The 25659-nt window shown below is 52.1% G+C and overlaps 1 protein-coding gene across 3 annotated transcripts in view; it reads left to right on the forward strand.

Moving 5' to 3' along the window:
- Window positions 1-1592: 1592 nt before the first annotated feature.
- Window positions 1593-25659, forward strand: part of KCNAB1 (potassium voltage-gated channel subfamily A regulatory beta subunit 1) — a gene marked incomplete at both ends in the record, with an annotated part of 63558 nt that continues 39491 nt past the window's right edge. For 2 of the 3 annotated variants that reach the window (XM_080349936.1, XM_080349937.1), the window contains one exon: window positions 21296-21516. In XM_080349936.1, coding sequence (XP_080206062.1) covers window positions 21296-21516 — 221 coding nt within the window. Of the gene's footprint in view, window positions 1865-21295; window positions 21517-25659 lie in introns of those variants that run through there. The other variant, XM_080349935.1, reaches the window with a different exon arrangement.

Raw genomic sequence — 25659 nt, forward strand, 5'->3', positions numbered from 1 at the left:
ATCTCCCCTCACAATAGCCTGCGGCGCTGCCAACAATGCTCCGTTTAGAGAGGAACAAATTGTCAGCAGCTCCTTTTAATTTAATTTACTTTTACAGTGACCGATACTGTTTAAGGTCTTTGGGAACAATAGGGTGTTTCTGTGGTTAAGGAAATGATAAACAGGGAAGGCTGGCTAAGCACAATACGCTTTTTGTACAACTGGTTAAGAACTTTATTTTGGGTTTGTCAGCCAATTTCCAAGCAAACTTGACAAAGCTTATAAGCCTTGAAACTTAAATATCCGTAAAATAAATATGCGTGTCTTCAGCTGCTAAGGGTTGATTTAAAGGCTTCTGGAGTTGCTGGAAACCTTTTCTTTTTTGGGAAGTGCTGTAAAGCTTAATGGCAAATGAGGCAACGTTTTAGAACAGACACAGAATTCCTTAACAACTCACATTTTGAGCCATTTTTCTAGAGTTTTGCAAAATTTCCGGCGAACGCTTTAGCGCCACCCCAGCTGAACAGGCTGGAGAACAGCGGTTCCTGTGGAAGGTAGATTGGGTAGGATTTCTTCCCGAAGGGAACGGGTATGCTTTATTAAAGAGCATCTAACAAGGTTTTGTTTTGTGATGGGTGTTCTGGTTTGGTTTTCCTGTTTGTTTTCTTCCTGAATGCGGTGAGCGGCGGCGCTGCTGCGGGACAGCCCCGGGCAGCCCGGGCCAGGCTCTCGCCACCCTCTGCGTGAGAACCGTCCCGTGGGACACCCACGTCCCCAGCGCAGACACGGGTGGGCAGCTGCTCTTCTGTTCAATGCAAAGCCTTCAAAATGCTGCGTGTCTTCAGAGGGCTTTGTTCCTCTGCACCTCTCCAAACAAGTGTATGTCTGCGCTCCTGAAGTGAATAGTTCTGTCGTCTCTATATCAGCTTCTACGTTTCAAACCAGAGAGGGAAATTAATTCAGTTCTCATATCCACTCCTTTCCAATATTTTCTCCAAGCTCAGCAAGCAAATGAATCGGGAAAAAGTCACGATTTCTTCTCATCTTCAGGGTGACCAAATCCCTGACTTTCTACAGCTCTTGCGGGACGGGGAGACCTGGGCAGCTGGAGCTCTGCCCATGGGAGGAGGAAGAGGAGGAGGAGGAGGGATGGGCCGTCCAGCTCCGATGCCACATCCAGCGGGTACCACGCTGCAGTTTGGGACGAGCCCACGTGGCTTTGCCGCTGGTGGGAGCACACGTGTGCCTTCGCCTGCGCTGGCTGGAGCCTCCGGTGCTTACAGCTTTAGTGACCTGGGCCTGTTTTCTCCCCCCACTATTATCCATCTAAATACCTTGTTGTGTGCAAGTCCGGTTTAGGTGCGCTGCTTCGCACGTGTTTGTAGCTTGTTGTTTAAGAACCGTCCTCCTCCTCCTCCTGCTGCAGATGTTTCCATGAGTAGGTTGCAGCTCTTCTTTCCAGTTAAGCTCCCCAGACACATATCTAATTACAGCTTTGTGGCCGGCGTGAGGTTATAGAGGGAGGCAAGCGCGTACTGAAAATCAGTTTAAACGATTTGAGGGCAGCGACTTAGTGCCGGGGGTGCTGCCCGGGCACCGAGGCGGGACGCGACATGCTGGCGGCACGGACGGGCACCGTGGGCAACAAGAACGCCGAGGACGCCCTGAAGCTGCGGAAGCAGTCGGTGCTGTCGCTGGGGAGCAGGGACAGAGCCCCAAAATGCCCATCGGAGGGGGGGAAGGAGGCGCGGGGCCGGGCCGGGCAGCCCCAGCAGCGAGCGCGGCGCCTGGCGCTGCTGCGGGAGCTGGAGACCAACTGGTACCTGCGGCTCTGCGAGCTCTCCCACGAGTTCACCATCGCCTACACCACCGGCATGCCCCACAGGTACGTGTCACAGCAGCCCTTTGCGCTCCGCTGATCGTCATCAACATAACAATATGAAATTTTGTGGTTTTATGAGTCTGACTCTTCTGTCAATTCCGGTATTTTTTCCTGCACTGCGATGGATGTACTTTACAGAGCTGGAAATTCTGCAAACTCGTTTCTTAGTCCCCAGAACTTCAACACAAGCTGCCTGTGGTTGTTCAGCCTTATTTCTCTTGAGCTGTTGTGTCCAAGTGGCTGTAACTTGGTTTGGGTTTAGTTGGAAAGTTGCTGCTGTTCTGCAGGGACTGGGTGGGTGAGAGGAGAAAATAGCAGGAAAGGCTTTGCTGGGTGCTGCTGTCCCCATCATCTCCCCGTGTCCCCATCTCCCTGTGTCCCCATCTCCCCTGTCCCCCCCGCAGAGTGAAAAACCCACTTGGGAGGGCAAACCTGCAGCTGCTGAATTTCTAATTCCATCCATCTTAAATGTCTCAGCCTCCAGAATCTGATCTCACTCCTTTACAAAAAATATAAGGGGATCTTGGAATTAGTGGAAATTAGATGTGCGACACTCTAATCTCCTGCACCGAGTAAGATCCTTAATGAAACAGGAACCTAAATACAAATTGCTGGTGTTGCTGTCTCAGCCCCGAACAGCAGCAACGTGGGGACGGGGCGGTTTTGGGGAGCGGTGGAGGGAGGACGCGGGTGTCATTGATCTCGAGGGACAGGGCTGCTGCCAGGGGGGTTTCTTTGTTTTGCACGGCATCAGGAATGGGGGATTTCAGAGAAGTCGGTGAGATCTTCCCTAATCCCCGACAGAGCGGGGATGCCCGGAGTGCCTGGCACAAAACAAGGTCTTGCAGACATGCTGGGATTATGAATGAATTAAAACGTCATTAGAGTAAAAGTTAGAAACAAGGTAACTGAAAGGAAAACAAGATAAAACTATGAGGGATGGAGCAAGTCGTTATTAAGAGCAGAGATGTCGAACAAAAGCCTGATGAAGGGGACACAGTCGGGTCTGTAGACTGAGCAGTTTCGGTGCTGTAAAAACAAAGTGCTGCGGAATAACTTTTGGGAGAATTAAGTTTGTAACGATGCAGATCTGTTGAAATTAAACACTCCAGCCCAGTGAAACTCTTCTGTCTGAAAAGTTCGGAAGAGTTTGTGAAAATATTTCTTTGCTGTTTAAGCTTGTGTTAGAGATGAGGAGGGGGCTGGATCTGACAGGAGGTAAAACAAAAGAGGGTCTATTGTAGGAGACACACAGTGAATAATGGGAGAAGTTGGGGGTCCCCATCTTCGGGTACCACAGGGTGGGAGGGTTCTGGGGGATCAGGACCCTCCCAGCCCGGGAGATGGGGCCAGGGGGGCCCATTAGTGCCCTTAGGGCCCTGACACGACAGTCACAGGGCAAAAATAACCAAGTAATCCAAATGTCCCTGCCAAACTCCCCTCTGTGACATTGAATTATAATCTTTTAAAATATGTTCTGGGTTTGGGATCAGTCTTTGTTTATCTGCTTTGAAAGATTTAGGGATTAGTTGAGTTCATGATACATCCATCACTTGATTATTTAACTTATTTTTCCAATGTATTTGGGATTGAAATGACAGTCAGAAAATGGGTTGGGTGTTTAAAATGGAAGAGCCTCAGTGGTCTGGCCCACGGTGTGTATCACTGTCATGCTTTGGTCACTGCGGGCTGGTGTTGGCCAGAAAAGGTGGTTTTTTGCCAACTTCTGGGTGTTATCTGGACCGGAGGGTGCTGGATGCTCTGGGCACTGGCTTTGGTGATACCACGAAACCTGTGCTGAGCGTCCCATCACCCCTCAGGGGTGAAAACCCTGAGAACCTGAGACTCTTTGTTTGCTATTTACCAGTGAAATAACTGCTTGTGGGTTCGGTGCATTTATTTTTAGGCAAAGAGCTCAGACACGTGCCTGTTGCTCCACGCCAAGAGGCAGCAGGTTCTGTGGAGCTGGAGGTTTTGGAGTGACTGATGGCATCTCAGGGGCTTTGTTGGGTCTTCTCCATCCACACATGAGCTTCTGCAGGGACACGCAGCCTCCCGAAAGCTGCTGCTTGTTCCCTGCCTCAGCTCCAATGCCTGTACCTTGTTCCTTCCCCAACTATTTTCCTTGTCTGTTTTGTGGTTATTTCCTATTCTTCTTGGTGTCCAACTGCTCCATACCCTTCGTTTCCTCATTAGCTGTGGGAGCCCCAGGAGGCTGCAGATCCTGGGGAAGTTTCCAGCCCACGGAACCTGAGCCGTGAGAGTTCACAATGGGCTATGAGGAAGCAAAATGTTTTAGCGACTTGCGTGAGAGATGTCCGAGCCCTGAAATAAACCCTCCGAGAATATTTGGTTCACATTTATTGGCCTTGGATTGAATCTCAAACAAATATTTCTCATTATCTAAATATAAGAGCTGGGAACCAGGGTCGGTGCTCTATTCCCACTGGCAGTCCTCCTCCTTTGGAGGACTTGGCCATCGTAGGTTCCAGCAGACGAACGAGATTGCTGATCTTGGCCAGAATCCATCCCGGGCATCAATTAAAATGAGCCAATCACAATAATATAAAGAATGTCTGGGAGAAAAACGCTACTCCATAGTCTTGTGGTCAGCTTGGGCAACACAACCCACCTGAAGCCATCTGGTACCGGTGGGAGGGCGGCGGCACCGGGAGCTGCTGAGGACCCCCCGCCGCAGGGTGGACCATGCACTTGTACAAACCGGCCTGCGCCGACATCCCGCCCCCCAAGCCGAGCCTGCAGAAGCCGAGCCTGCAGAAGCCGAGCCTGCAGAAGCCGAGCGAAGCGTCGCTGAGGGGCAAGAAGCCAAGCGGGGCTCCCAGGGCCTGTCCCCCCTGCTCGGGGAGGCCCAGCCCGGCCGCCGAGCTGAAGCAGCTGGAGAAGTTCCTGCACCTGCACGGGCTGTCGCTGCTGGAGACCGTCCCGGCCCGGACGGGGATGAACTACAGGTACCTCTGCTCGTCCCTGGCTGGGAAATTGGTGGCTGCTCGGTGGCAAACAGCTAAAACTACGGGAAACGTGGTCTGTCTGTGTCCGTGAGTCTGTGCACACCTGCGGGCAGGCTCGCAGAATCTGAAGATACTGTCTGATGGTTAATGCATGTGACCCAATCTTAAAACTTTGAGGTTTTTTTCCTTCTCTTCTAAGTTGTGTCGCTCTACTGAACTGCCTCTTTCGAATCTGGGTGGAAGGATTTGCCCTTTCTGATGTTTTAATGAAAACTCACTTATTTATGCACGTTAAAAGGATGATGACTGAACAGCAAAACAGAAAACATGGAGAATAGAGGCTTTTTGACTGTGGCTGGTGCTTCGATGCAATGTCTGTCCCTGCCATAAAACTGCAGCAAATGGACTGAAAGCCTGGCTGGGTTCAGGCTGGGAAATATTACAATTATTAATATGTGGCTTGTGTGTTAGAAAGAACATCCAAGAGAGAGGGTCTTGTCCATGCTGGGAACAGGGACAGCCTGGGAAAAGGGGCTGTAGGCTGGGGGACAATGGGTGAAGACAACATTGATTGGCTTGGTCTATCTGTTGTCATCTTGTTTTGCTTCAGACGAGATTAACCGAAGAGGATGACATCCCCTATGGAAAGCAGATACAGCCTCCATGCTTTTAATAAAAGAAAAATGTCTTCAAAATGTTGGCTTTCCCTGGAGATTGACTCTTGCCCATGGCTGCTCTGAGCTTAAAATTGAAACAAGATGACAGGTTTTCTATTTGGATAGAAATAGCAGGATTGTGTCACAACTTTAGCTGCTGGCCAGGGATATTAGTTGTTTGGAGACACTGTCCAGGGAGGATGGAGTGAATAATAAAGTGCTTTGGAGCCAGCACTAGAAGAAATGGCAAAGGGCTTTGTGCCTCTGCTGTGCCGGCGCCGGCCGGGGATGCTCAGGGCAGTTGGGGTTACGCTGCCTTGAACGACGGTGTCAATACGGGGGGATCCGGGAGGGGTCAAGTGAGGAAAAGGGAGAACATCTGAGGGCGGTGGGACAGCGTTGGGGGAGCCGTGTCCCAGCGGGGCTGTGGGAGAGCGATCCTGGTGCTGCGCTGGGGTAGCGACGCTGTCCCCAGTCACATACTCTGATTAACTGGTGTTTTTTGGTGATGTATTTATTATATTTTTTTAAACTGGAAGCTTCCCTCACTTCTAGTGAGAAATTCTTTTGCTCCCCTTCTGATGATCCTAATCCCATGTGGCAGTTGTTTTAAATGGTTGGCGTTAATACACACAGGAAAATTCCCATTTATCGTTGTTATTTCTCAGTTAATTCTGCACTTTCTATGGTGCTGGTCTGCTCTGGACATGGTTTAACACTTCAGGTGCCCTCGCTGAGAAGCACAAGTGGTGTCGTAGCCACACAGTGTTCCCATAAAGCACTTTATGATCTGGTGTCTTAAGTTTCCTCCCCAGGAGATGATCCTGCACACCGCCCCGATGCACAGACGCGTCCCTGGTGCTGGGCCCGGCTGCTGCCGAGTCCAGAACGCATCGGCCTAAACTCAACGGAAAACGTGCTCGTCCTGCAGGAAAAAACCTGCGGAGGTTGGGGAGGGATGGAGACCCGAGCCCCACACCTGCGGCAGACTGAGTTTTGGACTCACAGCAAAATGTAATTACTGAGATATTCTGGGAGAGTCTTGTGCCCTGGGGCAGCCGGTGTTGGTTTACCCGGTGCCACAGGCTCCGTGTGAACAGCGTCACACGCCGTATCTCAGCTTCATTCATCAGAGCCATCAGTCATGGTAAAATAAATCATACGGTTAATTTCTGTTGGAGCTGATGGATTCGAGCATATGCTTAATTTTAAGCGCGTGCATTTTTCATAGCTATAAAATATTGCGTTTCGCACGCATCACCCCTGGGAGGAGGAGGATGGAGGCTGTGCAGGGTGCAGAGCGCTCTGCTGCGGAGTGAGAGGGGTTTCCAGCAGCCACCACTTGCTGCTTTCTGGGGATTTTTGCTCTTCTTGCTTTAGAAATACAGGGGCTCTGGCAGGCTGACTGAGCTCCAGTGTCGTCTTTTCCAGCATGGCTTGTTTTGCCTTCCAGACATTCCTTCAGAGGTCTGTAGGTCTAGTCTAGAGACAGCACAAAAAACCTTCCAACCCTCCTTTTTTATTAAGAGCTATTTAATTAGAGTGGAAAGTAATGAATTATCAACAATAAACTCACTAAAATACGCATAAGCTGGTTGGTTTATAGGATGGTTAGTTCTTCTTCCTTTCATTGCTTTAGCAAATACAGCTTAGTTCAGCCTATTACTGAACAACCAGCAGCGCATGAGCTTAGTTTGTTTCTGCCGACAACAGAAATGCCATTTGCAAAGCCAGTTTGGCACTTTATTATCCAACGGGGTGTTCATTGGGCGGCTTCCTTCCATATGCGCTGTGCTGGGGTTGAGCTCTTCGGGACTGAACTGTGTGAGCTGGGAAGCGGTGGCTGTAAAACTTGCTAATATTCTGCTCATGCGTGGTTAAACCAGCATCTCTCCACTTGGGCAGCTGCAGTCCGGGAGCCTGGAGGTGAAATGGGAGATGTCCGCAAACACACGCGGGCAACTTTTGCAGAACGCGCTGTTGGCAAATGTTCCATGTGGAAAGTATTTATGGAGGTCACAGATTGCAGAGGCGCTGCTGGTTAACCCACACACAGCCTTTGGAGCTGGGGCTGGAGTTTTCTATTTGTATCTCATCCATTTTATATTTAGTGGAGGTTTTGTGTGGGGAGGGTGAGTTCTTCGTGCAGCACACAAGCCCCTGACAAACTCTCTTTTTGTGGTGAGCGCCCAGCCAGGCTGTCCCGCATCCCGAGGAAGCGCTGGGACGCTCTGCCCGGTTCATGTTGCTTTTGCTGATGAAGCTGATTAAAAACCTGCACTTGAGGAGTGTCAGGCTGAAGCTCCTGTCTGCAGACCGGCCAGCAGGGAGCCCTAGGCAGGAGGTTTCCTTTTCGTTTCCTGATTGCAAAGGGAAATGTCCCCATGGCAGAGCAAGGAGCTGGGTGACAAGGAGTCACCCACAAATCCTCAGACTGATGTCACAACCCACCCTCAGCTGCTGCTTTGTCCCCAAATCACTCACAGTCTTGTTTGATGTGTGGGGAGGAGACGGTGGCTCCTGCTGGGATAAAAGCAGCGCCAGGACCAGATAGCCAAGATCTCTTAATTCTGGAAAACTAACGTGCTTGCTGTGGCTAAATACAGCAAGAGGGAATATCAGAGCGCTCTAGGGACAAACTGGTGGTAAGAGGGTTGATTCGTATGTCTAATTTGGTGAGTGTCTTGCATTGATACAAGTCTGTGTCAGGAAAAACAATAAGGGAGTGAAATACGCAGTGTGCAGCGCCAGAACGAACCTCGTCCTTCAACTGCGTTATTTACTTTCTGGGTATGACAAGCGATCAAATGCTCAGTTTACTGGGCAGGCCCTCCAGTTTGGTATCTTCACCGAGACTATCACGGTACATGGGTAACAGGGTCAAACCCTGAGATAACAACAGGCTTTTGGTGAGGACCAGGATCTGGTGGTGACCACCACCACGGGCAGAAGGAGAAAATACTCCTGCAGAGGAGCTATTGCTGAAATGTGCCCATCACCCTGGAGTTCTGTCAGCTCGCGGTAGACACAAAGGCAAACACCCTGCTGCAAAAATGTAACGTGGATAACAGTAAATACTGTTGTGTTTGGGGTTTTTTTTGTTTGTGAGAAAGCAGAGGGCTCCGAGTGATGGGATTGCCCCTGAACCCGCTGATTAAACAGGCTTTTAGCTCAGGAAAAAGATCATTGGCAGGGATTACAGCAGCTGTGTTTAAAATCAGGAACAGCCTGTAGCAAACAACTCGTGGTGTCCCATAATGCAGGAACCGGGGGGAATGTGAATGACATTTCTGGACAACAGGTTTAGAATATAGGAAACATTTCACTCGTGTCTTGTAATGAAACCGAGGAGCTCATTTTCACGGGATGTTTTGAATGCTGGGGGTATGAGCATGTTCAAAATGTTATCAGGCACCAGGCTGTCAGGGTTTAAGCCCAGCTTGCAATTCAAGCCATGAGAGCTGCTTGAAAACACTTAAAAATTGCATAAAAATTTAAATAACTAACAAAATTAATAAAGACCACTTAAAACCCCTTGAAACTCTGATGGAGGGGGGTAAGTGCCTGGTTTGGGGGCATGTTGGGGTGGGTTTTGGTCATAAAATAGTGAAAACTGGTGAAAGAATTGAAAGGGAAGGGAGAAACTCATGGATTGAGATAAAACCAGTTTAATAAAATAACAATACTAATATACTAACAAAACATAAATTAAGTGATGTTCGGTGCAATTCCTCATAAACTCTGTCCATGCTGAGCAGCTGGTTTTGGGGAGACAGAGCAGCCTGGTCCAAAACAGCCGAAAAAAGGCAGAAAGGGCCAGAGAGCAACCGCAAAGTGGCAAAAACCCACCGCTCAGAACTCCCAGATGGAACTGAATTGGAATGGAGCTGAACTGGAACGGCCTAACAAGCCGGGAAACCTGACTCCCGTTAGATCCGAAGAGTGATGCTTATGGTAAGGAATATCTTCAGCGAGGTCTGTCCCATCCGTGTCCCCTTCCCCGCTGCCCCACACCTGCGGACAGAGAGCCCAGAATGACCTTGGGCTCCCCAAAACCAGCTAAGATAGCAGAAAATTCTTGCACTCTCGTCATACCAACTCAACACCACTGGAAAGTCACTAGAAGAAAGCATTAACGCTGCCCTGGGCTTCTGTCTTCTTATTCTCAAACTAAACTCAAACAAGGAGCAAGCCAGCTACAGATAAGAACAGTTTTGAACTGTGTGAGCAAAATTAACTCCATTTCAGTCAAACCAGCGCACAGACAAGGCCATGAAAAGCTATTAAATACAAAGCGGTGGATTTAACCACTAGCATAGCAGTTTTTTAGATGGCAGATGGCAGAAAGAAGAGATGATACACCAGAAAAGGCATTACAGTGTTTTTGTTCAGTTCCTTTATAATCTTTTCTTGAGACTGGCTCCTGGGCCCTGTCTGAGCCATAGGGGAAAGGTTGATGTGCAGGAGGAGCAGGCAGATCATGCCCTTCGTCCCTTGTCCCTCATTCAGGGGTCGTGTTTGTATCCCTGCAGAGAGGGGAGTTTGGGAATGATGCCTTTGCCACACCAGCTTTTCCAGGTTCCCTTGGTCAGGCTCTGGTCATGCACTGAAGCTTTGAAATATCTAATATTGAGATGGCAAAATATATGAGAGCGCTTGATGCAGTCCTATAATCCTGCACTGTAATCCCAGCCTAATCTGCTCAGTTCGGAGCACAGTTGCATTATATTTATTGGGATATAGCTTAAAGCGTTAATGTTTTCCCTATTTCCTGTGCAGATGGATCTAAAGAGCTGCATCCAGCTGTGTCCTTTTTAATAGCCAGTGTAATTTTTCATCAATGGTTATTTGTTTCTCTTTCAGATTGTTCAACTACGCAGCCAGTTCTCTAGTGACAGCAGATACTCCCATGTCTTGTCCTTTTTCCAAATTATTGCATTTTCTGCTTGCTCCTTGCTTTTTGTATCGTGAATTCATGCGTGAATGGGGGAGGACGGGATGAAAACAAGGGGCGCGTGTGGGTAAGGATGTGAACAGCTTATCTACACGTGTGTATGGTGTTTGCAGCACAATATTTCCTCCTGGAAGCAAGAAATCCTGTTTTCCCCCTTCCGAAGGAGGGGACACAAGCCGGCGTGCAGCGTGAGCCCACGTCCCCCCGCGTTTCGGCAGGAGGAGCTCTTCACCCACGGGGAGGACGCTGGGTCCCCGGCCTGCTGCCTTCTGGCTGCCGCCCTCGCCGGCCCCGCACACGCGTGTGCAGCCGCACACACATGCACACGCACACACGCGCACACACGCTGCCTTTTGTAGTATAAACTCAATGACAGCGACGGAGCCGCATAAAAGCTCAGAGTGCCCGCTGGCGCTGCCAGGGTTGCTCACACCTCTCGGTGGGACGCTCCCCATGCCGCGGCTGGAAGACAAAGCAAATTTGCCCTCCCGGCTCCCCACCCCGGCAGTAAATCCCGGCTCAGCCTTAAGCCGTGTGCATCGGCAATTTGCACGCTCGCTCCTGCTTTCCGCACACCTTCTGCTCCTGCCGAGCTGCAGCTGAGCGGCGCTGGCAGGCGCTGGATAAATCAGCAGCTCGGTCGGCAGGTGCTGCCGCGCCGGCTCCCGGCTCCCCTCTCCCCGCTACCCTCTCTCCTCTCCCCACTCCCCGCTCCCCTCTCCCCGCTCCCCTCTCCCCACTCCCCGCTCTCCTCTCCCCGCTCCCCTCTCCCCACTCCCTGCTCCCCTCTCTCCGCTCCCCTCTCCCCTCTCTTCTCTCCCCACTCCCCTCTCCCCACTCCCTGCTCCCCTCTCTCCGCTCCCCTCTCTCCGCTCCCCTCTCCCCTCTCTCCGCTCCCCTCTCCCCTCTCTCCGCTCCCCTCTCTCCGCTCCCCTCTCTCCGCTCCCCTCTCTCCGCTCCCCTCTCCCCTCTCTCCGCTCCCCTCTCCCCTCTCTCCGCTCCCCTCTCTCCGCTCCCCTCTCTCCGCTCCCCTCTCTCCGCTCCCTTCTCCCCGCTCCCTTCTCCCCGCTCCCCTCTCCCCGCTCCCCTCTCCCCACTCCCCTCTCCCCACTCCCCTCTCCCCACTCCCCTCTCCCCACTCCCTGCTCCCCTCTCCCCGCTCCCCGCCGCGGTGCAGAGCGCAGCCGGTGCCGCTGCGGGGGGCTGTCTGGGAAGTTTGGGCTGTTTCTGGGTTTGAAATCTGCAATCTGTGTGCATGCCCTGGGGTGAAACTTGGTCCATACGGTCTTGCTTAAAACAGGTTTTATCTGGGTGTCTTTGGGCTGACTTTGGGATCTGCTGAGGCTGGGACCTCGCCGTATGTTGCACTGATACAAACTGCTGAGTGGTGGATCGGAGGGTTTGACTTTAGGAAAATCTCAGCGAAAGCTTGTCCAGCAGCTGTGGGGTCAGTGCTTTGTGTCAAGGCTCCCTCCTCTAGGAAATGATCATAAAACCCGGCTCTGGCAAGGCTCTGAAGAGCTGAACTTCAGCGCTGGGCTGGGAGCGGGTCTCTGTGTCACCCGCCGTGGTGTGTTGTCACAGGTGGCCACTGTTCAGGGAACAAAAGTGGATTTTGGTCTTCAATGCAAAGCCAATACTGATGCAATAGTAACTCTTTTGCTTTGCTGAATTAAAGTAAATAACAAAACACGATGGCAGTTGCTCTTCCAACATCTTTCCCTTTCTGCCCCATCCCTCCCACTGCCATCTCCCAATATGAGCAGAAAATGCCCCTTCCCAGCCCTGCAGGTCTGTGGCCCAGTCTGTGCTTAGAGAATTCCTGTCATTTTTCTCTCTTAGTTATTAATCCTGATTTGTACCCTAATCGTTATTGATAGTGAGTTTTCATTGCATTCAGAATTTGCAGGCCTGACAGCCTGCGGTAATATAAAGAGCAAACTTTCCTGGAAATGAGATGCTTTGTTCAGCGCAGCAGATGCCAAAGGCAAAACATTTAGGATAAGAAGTGCCCTTCTGAGACCCAGGGATATCAGGAAGAATTTAACAGAATGAAGGAGGAAAGTGCCTGAGAGGAGGCGAAACTGCGATGTGATTCCAATCAAGCTTAATTATAACACAGAGCTATCGGGCACAGGGACCCCTCGTCATCACATTGTGGATTTCTCCTCTCCAGAATTCCTCTGGCATCAGGAAATAGTTGCCAGGTCAAGGCAGTGGATGGAGGGAATCCTTAGGGGATCTCCTGGGGATTCTGCTCTTGGTACTTCTACATATACTTTCTTGTGTTATCTGCTATGAAATACCAGGTGTAAGTGCGGTAATTTGGGATGCTGCTCCTCTGGGAGCAGCTGCTGGTGTGGGTACCGATGGGTTGGGCCGTACCAACGTCTCCCCAGCCTGCTCAGCCGGGCAACGCTTTGCACCGGTCTTTGCATCACAACTTGGGGGTTTTTTTTCCATTTTAAGCAAGTCAAAGCAATCTCCTGAAATGTGTTTTTATTATTCTGTGTTTTCCCCACACTGAGGTGACCACCTTTCTATTTCTGCACCTCCCCGTCTGGCAGAGGCCCTGGGGTGGGATGCAGGCAGCGGGCGCCCCTGGTTCTGCTACCCAGGGATGCTGAGCTGAACGGCAGCTTTTTCGGTGGCAAACCTGCCTGCTGCAGACCTGCTGCTGCCTGATAAGCCTCGTTTTGTTAGTTTGTTTTCAGTGTGCATTTTCTTGGCCTCATCCCTGTGCCAGGAAGACTCCAGAAGACAACGCAGTGTTTCCATAATTCCAGTAGCGCAGTCGCTGTTTTTTCCTGGGGTGTTTGTGAAGTACCCGGGGGGTCCGAACAGGTGAGGTTGTCAGGGGAGCTGCTCCCTCACCAGCCCTCAGTGTCCCATCCCCGCTGCGGTGGTGAAATGCACATTTTGTCACTGCAGAAACAGACATCCCATAGATAGCAAGAGTAATTATTCTTTTTCTCCCTGAGGATCTAATGAGTGGTTATGCGTTTGGCAATATGTAATGATCCTCTTGCAAATGCTTTTGTTAATTAAATGGGCACCATTCCAGCACAGAAGTGGTTGTTCAATACCCTTTGGGATGCGCTGGGAGATGGGGATGCGAGCGGCTCCTTGGCTCAGCAGGGCTTGGAGAGCACCAGACGGCTCCATGGTGCCTTGTGCTTCATTTTCTAAAAGGACATTGTACCTCTCTGAGGTACATCGTGACTCAGCTGCAAAAATAAAAGCTACAAAGTCTTTGCAGAGGGCTGGGAGTGAAGACAGCAATGTTTGCCCCTTGGTCCAAAGGGAGCGGAGGGAAAATTAGGGATGTACAGAGTTCCCACAGTCCCTGGCTTCTCCCTGCACCCCTGGGCAGGCACCAGACGGTCCCAAATCCTGCTCTGGCCAGACCTCCCGTTGGAACAAGTCACCTTCTCCAGGTAAAAAGCAGATTCCAGAAGTCCTGAAATGGTATATTCTTTTAAGTAGCGCTGTAGGCTGTAATAGTAACTCAGCGGCGGAGGAAGTGCTGACGCAAGGGGTTTTGCTGCATCACGCTCCCTGAAGAGGAGCCCGGCAGCGGGAAAAGGCAACGATAAAATTAATTGGGCTGAAGATCATTTCTTAGTAATGTGCTGCACTTCAGCAAATGACATTGTTCTGGGTGACGTGATCATTCTCCCCCGTGACTAATTCCAGCAGATGCCTCCCATTATTTTGGGAGCGCTGGTCAATGAGAAGAGTTTTCTCTCCAACGCAGGGAGTGAGATCTTGTGCCAGTGGTGCCGAATGCGGCTGATGGGATTTGTACCCCGTGCCACTCACTTTCATAATTAGAAATGTCGCTACCGAATGAGAGAATCCCAGGAGAAGGTGACATTTTCATAATGTGTGTTATTCAGTCTTGGTTTACAGTAACTAATGACTGATGGAAACCCTCGGGTTTTATGTAGTTTATTGAGCTTCTGTCCCAGCGCAGGTCCCCGTGCTGGTCGGGGCAGGCGGGACATTGGCCAAAGGGGTATTTGCTGGAAGAAAGTTTTGCCAACGAGTCTCCTTTAGCTCTTTATTCTGACCCTCTGCCAGCTCATCTCAAAGAATTAGAAGTTATTGCATGATAATTAGTCATCCATCTGCTATAGCGCGGCCCGGAAAAGGGCAGAGCGGAGTTGTGTGTTATTCAGCATCCCAGACTGAGTCCTTAGCAACATATTTCTTCATATAAGTTAATTTAGAGTTTTAAGCTGTTACAAGTGATGCTTGGGCGATATTTGACGTGTATGGATGACGAAGTAATATACATAATTGCCTAAAATCTGCTGTTTGATAAGCACAATAAGTTGGAAGAACATAGCTCGAGCTGAGCTTTATTTGGAATGCATTTATTGATCGAGTTATGCAAAACACCTGGGAAAAAATCTGCATTTTCTGTATGCACAGTGCGTATGGCAAGATGGAAAACCTCTCGTTTGCCACGAGCCACCGGCCTCAGCGCATTTCTCTAGCTCTTCGCCTTCCTTTTAACTATTTTAGAGAATTATCCAACCGCTGCTCAAGGGGAGGATGTGCGGGGCTGGTGCTGCTTCCCTCAAAACCCCCTGAAATACAACAGAAATGGGAAAAGTGTTGAGCAACTGGTGGGCAGGTGCTCTGTGGTGTCCCCGAGCCTGGCACGGGCTCCAAGCCTCCGATGCTGCTGCTGGGGATGCTCCATTGCCCCATAACTGGGATACACCAGGGGCTCCAGCCCCACCTAGGGGGGAACATATAAAAGGAAAACCTCTTGTACTGTGCAATGGAGCTTCATACAGCTCTAAGTGTTTTAATCATGTTTAATCCTGTTCAGTGTATTACAGTACATTAAAATAATGGTCGTTTCTGGAGCCTATCTTGTAAGCCGCTGGCTTTCAGTCAGCTGAGAAATGGAATAGATAACATGGAAAAATTAAATTACCTGGTTTGGAGTGGGGGTTAGGGCAGCTAATGGGGCCATCAGCAATCTGGCGGGGATGTTTTCCGTCTGCAGGGATAAGTGACTCATTAACTGAATTGGGTGCCTGGTAGGTCACATCCCTCTTGTAAGACACAGGGAGCTCTGGGGCTCGGTTTCAGTATTGATTCTTTCACATTACATTAGGCGACAATTTACTTAACAATTTACTTAACATTGTGTAGCGCTGGTTACAACAGTCCCAAAGCTCTCTGGTAGCCGGCGGCTCTCCCGGTGCCCAAGGGCTGTACCAGGGGTGCTGTGGCTCTTGGCAGTGGGTTGGGAGCGAGATGGGAGTTTGTCCATCAGTTCCTCATGAGCAGATCTCTGTATGATGTATGGATTGAAACAAAAAAAAAAGAGAGGGGGGAATTCTGAGATGTCGTGTGTTTAGGAAGTTGTTTGGAAAAGGTACATTTTCTCCTTTGGTGGTGTTTATTTAGAATAAAACATTTCTGCAGGGCAAGGCTGTAGCTGAGGGTCTCTGTGCTGGAGCGGAGCAGGAACCCTCAGCAGCGCTGCCCGCAGGGAAAACGTCTTGCACATCTGTCACCCTGCTGGCAGCTGCCTCCATTCTCATTAGAATTAAGCAAAGCTAGTGTATTTTTCATGCCGGTTTTGATTCGGTTATCGTTTCATCATATCCTGCAGAATCCATAATGTGAACATGGGGACGGTCCCTGCGGAGGAGCTGGGCAGCCTTGGCAGTTTTGCACAGCGCGGGTCCCCAGGGCTGGGACGATGCTGTTGTATTTATCCTGGGCCTGAACGCACTACACGTGTTCCCAGCAGCCTGGTGCCATTTGCCCACGATGCTCCGCAGTGTCGTGGTCCCAGTTCTGGTCCCTTTTTGGAGCCCGGCTGGTGGGTATGGGCTGGATCTGGTGTTAATAGCAGATCTCGTGTGCTCTCAGAGGCAGCCTGGGCTGGGCACTGCAGCCAGCCGGGCTGGAAACCCGCCAGAACGACGCCTTTTAACTGAAAAACATATAATGGGAATTTTGATTAGTCTTCCTCAACTGCGATTACAGATGCAAATGAAGTTTTTCATGTGAAACGAATGGAAATGATGACTGTTTGCTCGATAGGCGCGGTGCGTTTGTTCTGCCGTGCGTTTCCTCACCAAGCTCTGAGCTTTGTTATCAAAAATAAACGTTCCTTGTGGGTTTAGATACACCCTGAAAGAGCTACAAATCACTGCGGGGTTCATTGCTGCTGCGTCAGTCGGGACCGCTCCTCAGCTGAGCGGGTGAGCATCCCGCTGCAAGACCTTGGCTGTTAATTGCAATTAATACCCCAGAAGTCCTTTAGGGAGATGCATCCTAACACCAGCTCACTCCTGGGCTCTTCTCCCCCTGCTCCTGGGTGGCAGCATCGCCAGTGTCCATATCAGCCCAGTTCAGGGAGAAGTAACTGAATGGCTGCAATCAGCAGTAATTAGCGCAGCAGGAGCCCTGTTTTCAAACAGCTGTTGAGCTGGAGTGAAATGGCTGAGTCGCTGTATTTATAACCAGAGCTTTTATGGCCCAATGAAAATTTTATTGGGACATAACACCGAATTTCCCTGAGCGCGTCCTGCTGTGCTGCGCAAGAATTATCGTGTGGAAGCCTGAAACTCCAGGATTTGTGACAGTAGATGAAGACAATTCTCATGAAGGCCAGTCTTGGAGGCTGCAGCCCAAAGCCTCTGTGATGGAGTTGGGAAAGGCAGCTGGGGACAGGCTGCGAGGGCTGATCTGTTGGGTAGCATCAAGAGGGCATTTTTGAGGTGGAAAAGCCGCAAGGCAGAGCTCTGCCTTCCCCAGACCCTGCTCCTGGAGCCGGATTCTGTGGTCACGGCCAGATGGGTTTTTGGTGCTTCTGTGCAGCTTTCTGAAGTTTGGCTCATCCACTTACATTGCGTGCAAAGTCGAAACATCCAGGGTGATTAAAACTCTATCGTGAACGCTGAAATGCTATTTTTAATGTGTCTCTAGCCTGAAAGCGGGGACTTTTCCTGCCCTGCAGCATCTCAGCGGTGCCCGGTGCTGCTCTGGGCGCGGGTGCAGAGGGAAAGCTGCTGGGAAGATGCAGCTACAGGGCGATTAGAAGATTGACAGAGCCTGCCAGAATTTATACGCAGCATATTGGTGCTACCAAAGATGCAGGCTTAGCTGCCAATCAGCTTAAATTTGATGAAATGAAGAAGGCGCTAATTGATATTTGTCCAGTGAAACGCTCTGCTTGGGTAGAACGGCCTGGCAGTGTAATTGGTGCGAATGGCCTCTGAGTGCGGGCATCAGGAAGCAACGTCCCCAGCCAGGCTTGGCATAAAGTTTCAAAGTTGCTTCACCAGAAGGTGAAATATAAAGGAAGAACAAATAAGTGCTGGGGTGTTCGGGGTGAGCTGTGCCGGACGGCCGGGTCGGCAGCAGCTTGCAATGGTTCATCTGCCCCACACTGAAGGACTTCGGTTTATTTTTATATTTTGGGCTGTAGACTCATATTATTCCCGCTGACTCAGCAGAGCTGAGCTGCCGCCTGGCCCCGTGGGGCTGGTGTCCCCGGCGCTGTCCCCTGCCTGCGGGGACCCCGGGGACTGGTTGTCCATCACCGCTCAGCCGCACGGTCCCAGCTCCCGCGGGGCCTCCCAAGGGACCAGACATGGTCTGAATGAAGTATTTTTGCTTTATGGAGGTTTCCATTCTGCTCGCTGCAGTGCTGCTCCTCATCCCGCCCCTGCAAGGTCCTGGGTAAAGAAACAGCCTGGTCAGGGTGTTGAAATATGTACCTATGCAGGAGCCACAAACCATCTCCCGGCTTCTGCGCTTGCCTAGAGCATCCTACTCGTCTGCATTTGGCTCTTTATTTTGAACCCTGGGATGGATGTGGTGGCTCCTGGGGCAGGGGACAAGTGGGGTCACAAGAAAGGCAAGGCCAGCGTGGCCACGAGCGTCTGTGTTAAACCAGATTTGCTTGATGGAGCGTTTTGAGCAAGTTGTCTAATGAGCGGTTGTCGTCTTCCTCGAGGTGAAATGCACATGTATGTCTTGGCAAAGAGCTGCGTCTGTAGCGGTTTGGTGGCACCGGGGTGGCACTGGGAGCCTGGCTGGGGGCTCATCTGAGCCCAAGCTGCCACCGCGCCCCAGAACCATCCTCACCGCGGCTGTCACGTACCTCTGGTTTTATAAGCTTGGGATTTTCATGATACAGAATTACGTTATTCTAATGTTTTAGTCTAGAAGTGATTATCTTGTTCATGGAAAAGAACTAAATCCTGTGTTTAAATACATATTTCTCTGGCAGAGTCTGTAACGCCCCTGAAGCTAAGCGGCTTGAGTTAATATGCTCTGCGGGATGTGCTGGTGCAGAATGAGACTGTCCCTTTGCATCCCTCCCTGGGGCGCACACCCGAGGGTGTGGGCAGCAGTGGCAGCGGGGACAGTGACCAGGACCTGGGGGACGGTGCCCGGGCACGTCCCCAGGACCAAGTGAGGCTGCTCGGCTGGCAGAGCCAGCTGCTGACTGCAGCGGGGGCTCCTCAGACCTCTACAGCAAGATGTAAAAATAAATGTCATTTCTTGAAATATCTGTGCCCAACAAGAGGGTGGTGTATGTCCATCAGGCACAAACATAATCCCGGTTTCGTCAGTCTTGCTTTGATCTCTGAAAGGCAAAGCTGGGCTCCAAAGCTGAGCTTAGCCTACTGGGCTGTCAAGGCAGAGCCCCGAGTGCCACCACCATACTCCGGCTGCATCCCCCAGGCCCATGGGAACAAGGGGATGTCCTGGATGAGCTCCTGTCATGGGACATCTTGGTGTCACCACCGCCCTGGCATGTGGCCCTGTATGACGCACTTTTCTGAAGATGTAGCAGCATTTATTTGGGATCTGTAATCCTAGCTCACTGCTTCCCTGCCTGAAACTCTCAAAGCTGTGTTTCATGTCTGCCATGGAGCCTTGCAGCGGTTAGTTCAGCTGGTTCTTTCCGACTCCCACCCCATGGATCAGCCCTCCCTCCCTCCAGACCTCGCACCAAGGGCTCCGTCTGCCCCGACGGGAGTTTGCTTCTCTGTCATACGATAAACTGTTAATCATCTTTTGGAAAAATGTCACAAAATAACTTCCTTTGCTATAATGCTTTCCATCCTTAAAGAAATGCGCTGTATAAATTAGATAAAGGAGCTGCCAAGAGCTCGTCAGGAGCCGTTCCCCGTCGCCGGGCGGTGGGTGGCCTTGGCTGGCTGCCGCCCGCCCACGCGCCGCTCGCACACCCCTCGGCGCCATGGACGGGGGACAAAACCGCGCCGGGCCCCCGCCACAGGGGAGGAGATCAGGGGTTTGTCACCTCGAGTTCAGAACAGGTTTTTATCGCCACATTGGCATCTCCAGCTTCCCTCTTCGTGCCGCCGCTCCTGCTCCCCCTTCACGTGGCGATGCTGGGGGGTTTCCAGCCCTGGGGCTGCTCCCCGCCCAGAGACAGGGTCCTGGGCAAGAAGCAGGGAATGGGCGAGGGGATGCCTGGGGGTGCCCCCACCTTCACCCCAGCTCTCCTGGGGCAGATGTAGGGGGTGCGTGGTGAACCCCACGGACCACTTCCCACCTCTGCAGGAAGGGACAGGGGGTGACCGCAGCCCTTGGCCACCCCCCGGCTCATCACTGTCACCCATGCACACCCCATGGGTGCCCTCTCCTGGGGGTCTGCACCCAGAAGTGCCCAGGGCTGCTCTGCTGGGGACAGTGATGGGCAGGGAGTCCTGGGAGGGCTCCAAACCGCCCCCATCCCCGTGTCACCCTCCCCCAGCCCCAGGGTCTCGGGGCTGCCCCTGGGAGCAGTGACACACGGTGACACTCAGTGACAGCACTGGTGAGGTGCAGCTGGGAGCTGGGCTCCTGCTCTGGCTGCAGCCCCAGCCGCAGTGAGGGACCAGGGACAGGGACGGTTTTTGCTTCAGAGGTTTTGCGCTGCAGCAGATTGGGATGGCGATGCTGGGGGAGAAGGGATTAACCCCGGCACTGCTGCCAGCCTGGCTCTGCAGGCAGCTCCGCCTGCCAGAAACACAGGATTAATGTGTTAATGCTGTAGCAGAGCGATTTTTCTCCCCCCTCCCCCTTCTTTTTTTTTTTCTTTCTTTCCATAATTAGCCCATTTTACCATCGAATTGCTCCCCGCTACAAGAGATCCTCTCCCTGCTCAGCGATGCCGGCAGCAGCTATTTTTACAGTCGGCAGCTGCCAGCAGCGCCTGTGTTCGCTGTGAGCACAAAGGAGGCCGGGTCCCTGTGCCCCCCCTTCCCCGTCCCCGCGGGGTCCTGCTGGGGGTCCCGGGAGCCCCCGCTGCCAGCCCGGCCATGGGGGGGATGTAGGGGCTGGTGCAGCCGGGCAGAGCAGAACCGATGGCCATCGCTGCTCCGTAGGGACTGGCTGGCAAGTGGACGGTTCTCCAGCCGGCCAGGCTGCCGGCTCAGCACTTTGTGGTCCAGCGGCTGGGGCCAGCGCTTGCAGCATGTCTGCAGTGATTTAAACCCACGACCAGGAGCAAACCTGCAGCGGGAGAGAGCGGCAGCTGCTGCTGGCGGCTCGGCATGAAGGAACAGCTTCATTTTTGCTGAAAGCACCTGAGCGGATGGATGCTTTTGTCTGAGCAGCAGCAAATATCACAAGGGGAGAGCTGAGAGTGAGCTGAAACCTGCTCTTGTGCTTCCTTTTTCAAGTTCGGGGCTTCTCTCCTCCCGGCATCGCAGCTGAGACCCAGGAGACCCCCTGCTGCTTCGGCTGCTTCTGTGAGGTCAAGGTTGGCAGGTCCCGGGCAGCAATTGGGACCGAAGCCGGGGTGGCCGGGGGCTCCGGCTGCGACCTGGACGGTGACTGAGGCGGCACCGAGGGCACGATGCAAGTGTCCATTGCCTGCACAGAGCACAACTTGAAGAGTCGCAATGGTGAAGACAGGCTCATCAGCAAGCAGAACACCACTACCCCCAACGTAGTGAATGCAGCCCGGGCCAAATTCCGGACGGTGGCGATTATCGCTCGCAGTTTGGGAACGTTCACCCCTCAGCACCACATCTCATTGAAAGAATCCACCGCCAAGCAAACGGGCATGAAATATAGGTATGGTCACGGTGTCGGTCTTTGTTCCCTTGCAGTGTAATAGCTCTGTACTTTGCTGCTAAAGGATTGCCTGTCTGGATGCAGCTGGCTTTGCAGAGGAGCTCTCTGCTCAGGTTATTAATAGGTTTTTAAACTTGTGCATAGCCGAGTAGCATTTGGGTGCTCATGTTTTTGCAGGCATATGTATTTGTGACTTTATAAGAAACCCCACTTGCCTGGGCAGATTATATACAACACTGTGAATTTATGACAGTGGTGTTAAGATGGTTTCTATGAAGCGCTCAGTATAACTTACATTGGTACTAATGAGAAGAAAAATCAATTAGCCAAGCGTGTTTGAAGCTGGCTGGGAAAAGTTCATTTACAGCATGTTGTATGGAGCGAAAAGCAGCATCTGCCTTGGGTACCATTTCATCACGGTGACCGCGTACTGACTTTTCACCTGGTTCACTTAGCGGAGATGAGATCACAGCCAGTTTTGAGGGAAATGCAGTAAAAAAGAATGCAAGGGCATTCTTACAGAATGCCTCATGCATCTCACAGATCTGTATTCCAGCAGGAAAAACAATGAATGGCTGTGACTGCCAGCTGAAGTGCTTGGTGTGGGCAGCTGATGAGCTTCCGTCACACCTTCAGCTGAAAAAGATGAGGATTTCTGTGACTTTGGCTGTTGGATTTGCCCGTTCAGGATGTCCCTTTTGGCAGCTCAGGGGTGACATTATGGGGACGGGAGAAGGGCAGAGCCTGGGGGTATTCTGCACCCCCTCCCTGCCCTGAGCACCCCAGTGCAGAGCCAGTGTGGGGTGTCCCCATGGGCAGGGTGTGGGGACAGTGCTGGGGGGCTCAGGGCTCTGGGAAACTTCAGCCCTGCTTGTTCCCAGGCCATGGAATAACACCTGACATCCCCGCGGATGGGGGAGCAGCGTGGGACGGGGGGCAGCTTTGCAGTTACACTGATTTTTATGGTCCTTGGGAGCGATGCAAAGCCCGGCTGGTCTGAGCGCAGCGACGTGGAATTCAAGTGTGCGTGGCTCAGGCAATTCTGTAGTTCTGAAAACTGCAATATGAACTCTCCAGGAACCGCATAGATGGGGTGTATGGAAGCCGAGTGAATTGGGTGCTCAGATCTAGTTTGCTGCGAGTCGTTGGAAGGGCTGATCAATAGCATGGACCTTTGCTGGAACACAAGCCCAGCCTTCCCTGCTGCTTGTTCCCATCGTTGGGCCACGACCAACTTTTAACAGGGGTGTTGGGTGCTCCCACCACTTGCTCCCCAGTGTGATGTTGGTCAAAATGCTCATTAATGTGATTAATATCTCCTGGAGTGAGGTCCCAGCCCCCGGGGTGCTGGGGGGCTCCTGGGGTTGCAAGGACAGTATTTGGAGGTCCTGTCCGACTCTCAAAATCACTATAACTCATCCTTTAATGCGATCCCGGCGAAGCAGGGGCTGGTGGAGCGATGCCAGACGGGTCTCCCTGTGATCCCGCTCCCCTCCCGCAGCGCTGCCCCAGCCATCGCTCCTCCCTGCCTCAGTTTCCCCCGTGTGCACGTCTGTGGGAGATGTGTCTTTGATCAGGTCAATCAGAGACATGATCTCTGTGGCTTCTGCTCATTAGGCTTACGGACACCGTGTGCTAATTGTCAGCAGTTATCTCTGCTGATTTCCCGCGGGGTCCCAGCACTATCAGTGCACCGACACGCCGGGTAATTACGATTCTGCGCTGCCCACATGGCACAAACACTCCTGCAGCATCCAAAGTTGGGCCTTTGTAAATCCTTTCGGGCTTATTTCTAGATAAGGTTTCATTACTGAGGGCTGGATTCCCTGGGGAGTTCAGCACAGCCCCCCCGGCTGCCCGGGGAATTACATCAGCAATAGCATCGCATCTGTGACAAGGCTGATGTTTTATCTTTATGACTAATCCCTGTTTCTGCTCCCAAATCTCTCCGTATCTCAGGCTGGTTTCTCCCCCAAGAGCAGAAGGGAAGGGGAATGTGGAGGAAGAGCTGAGCAAAGCTCCGGGCTCAGGCGCGATGCTGCTGAATTGGGATAACCTTTAGTGAGGCCAGACAGCCACCAAGGGCGATGGAGCCGGTGTTTGTGCTCATCCCTGGGCCTGGTCCCTCAGTCCGAGGAAAATCCAGTGCCTGGAGAAGCCAAAGGTGTTTCCCAATAATCCTGTGAAGTCCTCAGCTCCTTTACCTTTGGAGCTGAAGTCCTTCCTGATTCATTTTCTACTGGAATGACATCCCCAATGCTGAGCTGTACAGCGTGTGCTGCTTAGAATGACACACTAGCCAAGCTGCCCCTTGTTTTACACTGAAAATGCCGATAGCTGCCCCCCCGTTGACCCCAAGGGATGCTGTAACCCCCAAGCGATGCTGTGACCCCCCCAGGGCTGTCCCGCAGCTCCCACATCGCTCCTGGGACGCCTCCGACCCCATCTCTGCCTTTTCTGGTGCTCCCGATGCCACTGGGCTTATATAAAAAAGAGCGACGGTGACTATGCCTGTGATGGGGTGGGGGCGGGAGAGGACCCAGCTCGGGGGCTTTTCACCAAACGACGTGATTCTGGCCCCGTTCCAGCCCAGAGCCCCAACTGGAATATAAAAGACAAAGTTTAGAGGGATAAATACGTTCATCGGGGAACATCTGCAAATATTAGGGCTCAGGTGCGCTCCCGCGGTGTTCGGCCGAGCAAAACCTCAGCTTTGCATTTGCCCAACCTCGTTTCGCTGACTCCTTGTCAGTCGTGCCATCAGCCAGCTGGGACCTCCCCAGACGCCACCTCTGCTGTCACCGCTGGGGACAGGCTCCGCCGCCGCTGACAGAACGGGGAGAGGGGCTGCTCCCTTTCATCCCTTTTAGTACTCCACAGCCTGCCCAGATGCTCGGGGAGAATATTTGGGATCACTTCAAGTCTTCCCTTGCAAACGCTGTAGTTGCAGCTCTTGGCTCGGGGCATTGCAATCTGCCGCGCTGCTGCTGGGAACAAAGGAGGGATTTTTGCATCCCTCCGGTGTGGGGAATGGGAGGAGGGCTGGCAGGCTGGCGCTTCACCTCTTTTGGACCACCAGAACGTCACAGCCTTCTTCTCCCTCCCTAATCTGCTATTTTTAAAATGTATTTATTATCAGCCCAATTCAAGCTGTCTGTAGAGGGAATCCAGCCCTGATCCTGGCGTGCGAGGCTGTTCAGGACGTGCCACGGCTACCACGGAGAACAACTTCTCCAGCTGAGACTTGTACCAGCCGTGCTGCGCTCATGCTATTCTGTGATTCTATGATTCTATGATTCTGTGAGTCTATGATTCTATGATTCTGTGATCCTGGCAGCTTTGCCATCATGCAAGATACAAGGCAAAGCCAGGCCCAGAGCATCCCAGCTCCCCCAAGCCCGGTCCATGCCCAGGACGTGACAGGGAGCTCAGCTCCAGCTCCAGCTGCTGCGCTGCCGATTCGGGGCTGTCAGCAGTTCAAAAATAGCCTTTTGTGAGAGCTCTGCCCACACACGGGCACCAGGGACCCAATTTACAAAGCTCAACTATCTATTTGTGTTTGTAAATAATTGATGGTGGCAGCTTTGACCATTAACTCCAGTGCGAGCCTAAACAAAAGAATTTTATCTGCAGAGGCAATCCAGAGGAGTTAAGAGTCTGAGCTCAAAATGTGGCCAGTGCAGAGCCCTGGGACAAGGTGTGGAGGGAATGTGCACCTTGGAGGAGACACCCGTCCCTCCTGCCCAATGCGGGATCATAGAATCATAGAATCACAGAACAGTTTGGGATGAAGGGACCTCTCCAGCTCCCCCAGCGCCCCCCCTGCCATGACAGGGACATCTGCACCAGCTCAGGGTGCTCAGAGCCCCGTCCAGCCTGGCCTGGGATGTCTCCAGGGATGGTTCATCCACCACCCCTCTGGCCAACCTGGGCCAGGCTCTCACCACCCTCACGGCAACAATTCCTTCCTTGTGTCCAACCTGAATCTCCCTCCTTTAGTTTAAAACCATCACCCCTTGTCCCGTTGCTACAGACCCTGCTAAAGAGTCTGTCCCCATCCTTCTCACATGCCTTGTTGGGCATTAGCGACAGGGGCAGAGCTATCAGGAGGTAATTAAAGCCATAATTAAAGCTCGTGCCTGA

This window comes from Nesoenas mayeri (genome assembly GCF_963082525.1).
Source record: "Nesoenas mayeri genome assembly, chromosome: 9".
NCBI lineage: Eukaryota > Metazoa > Chordata > Aves > Columbiformes > Columbidae > Nesoenas > Nesoenas mayeri.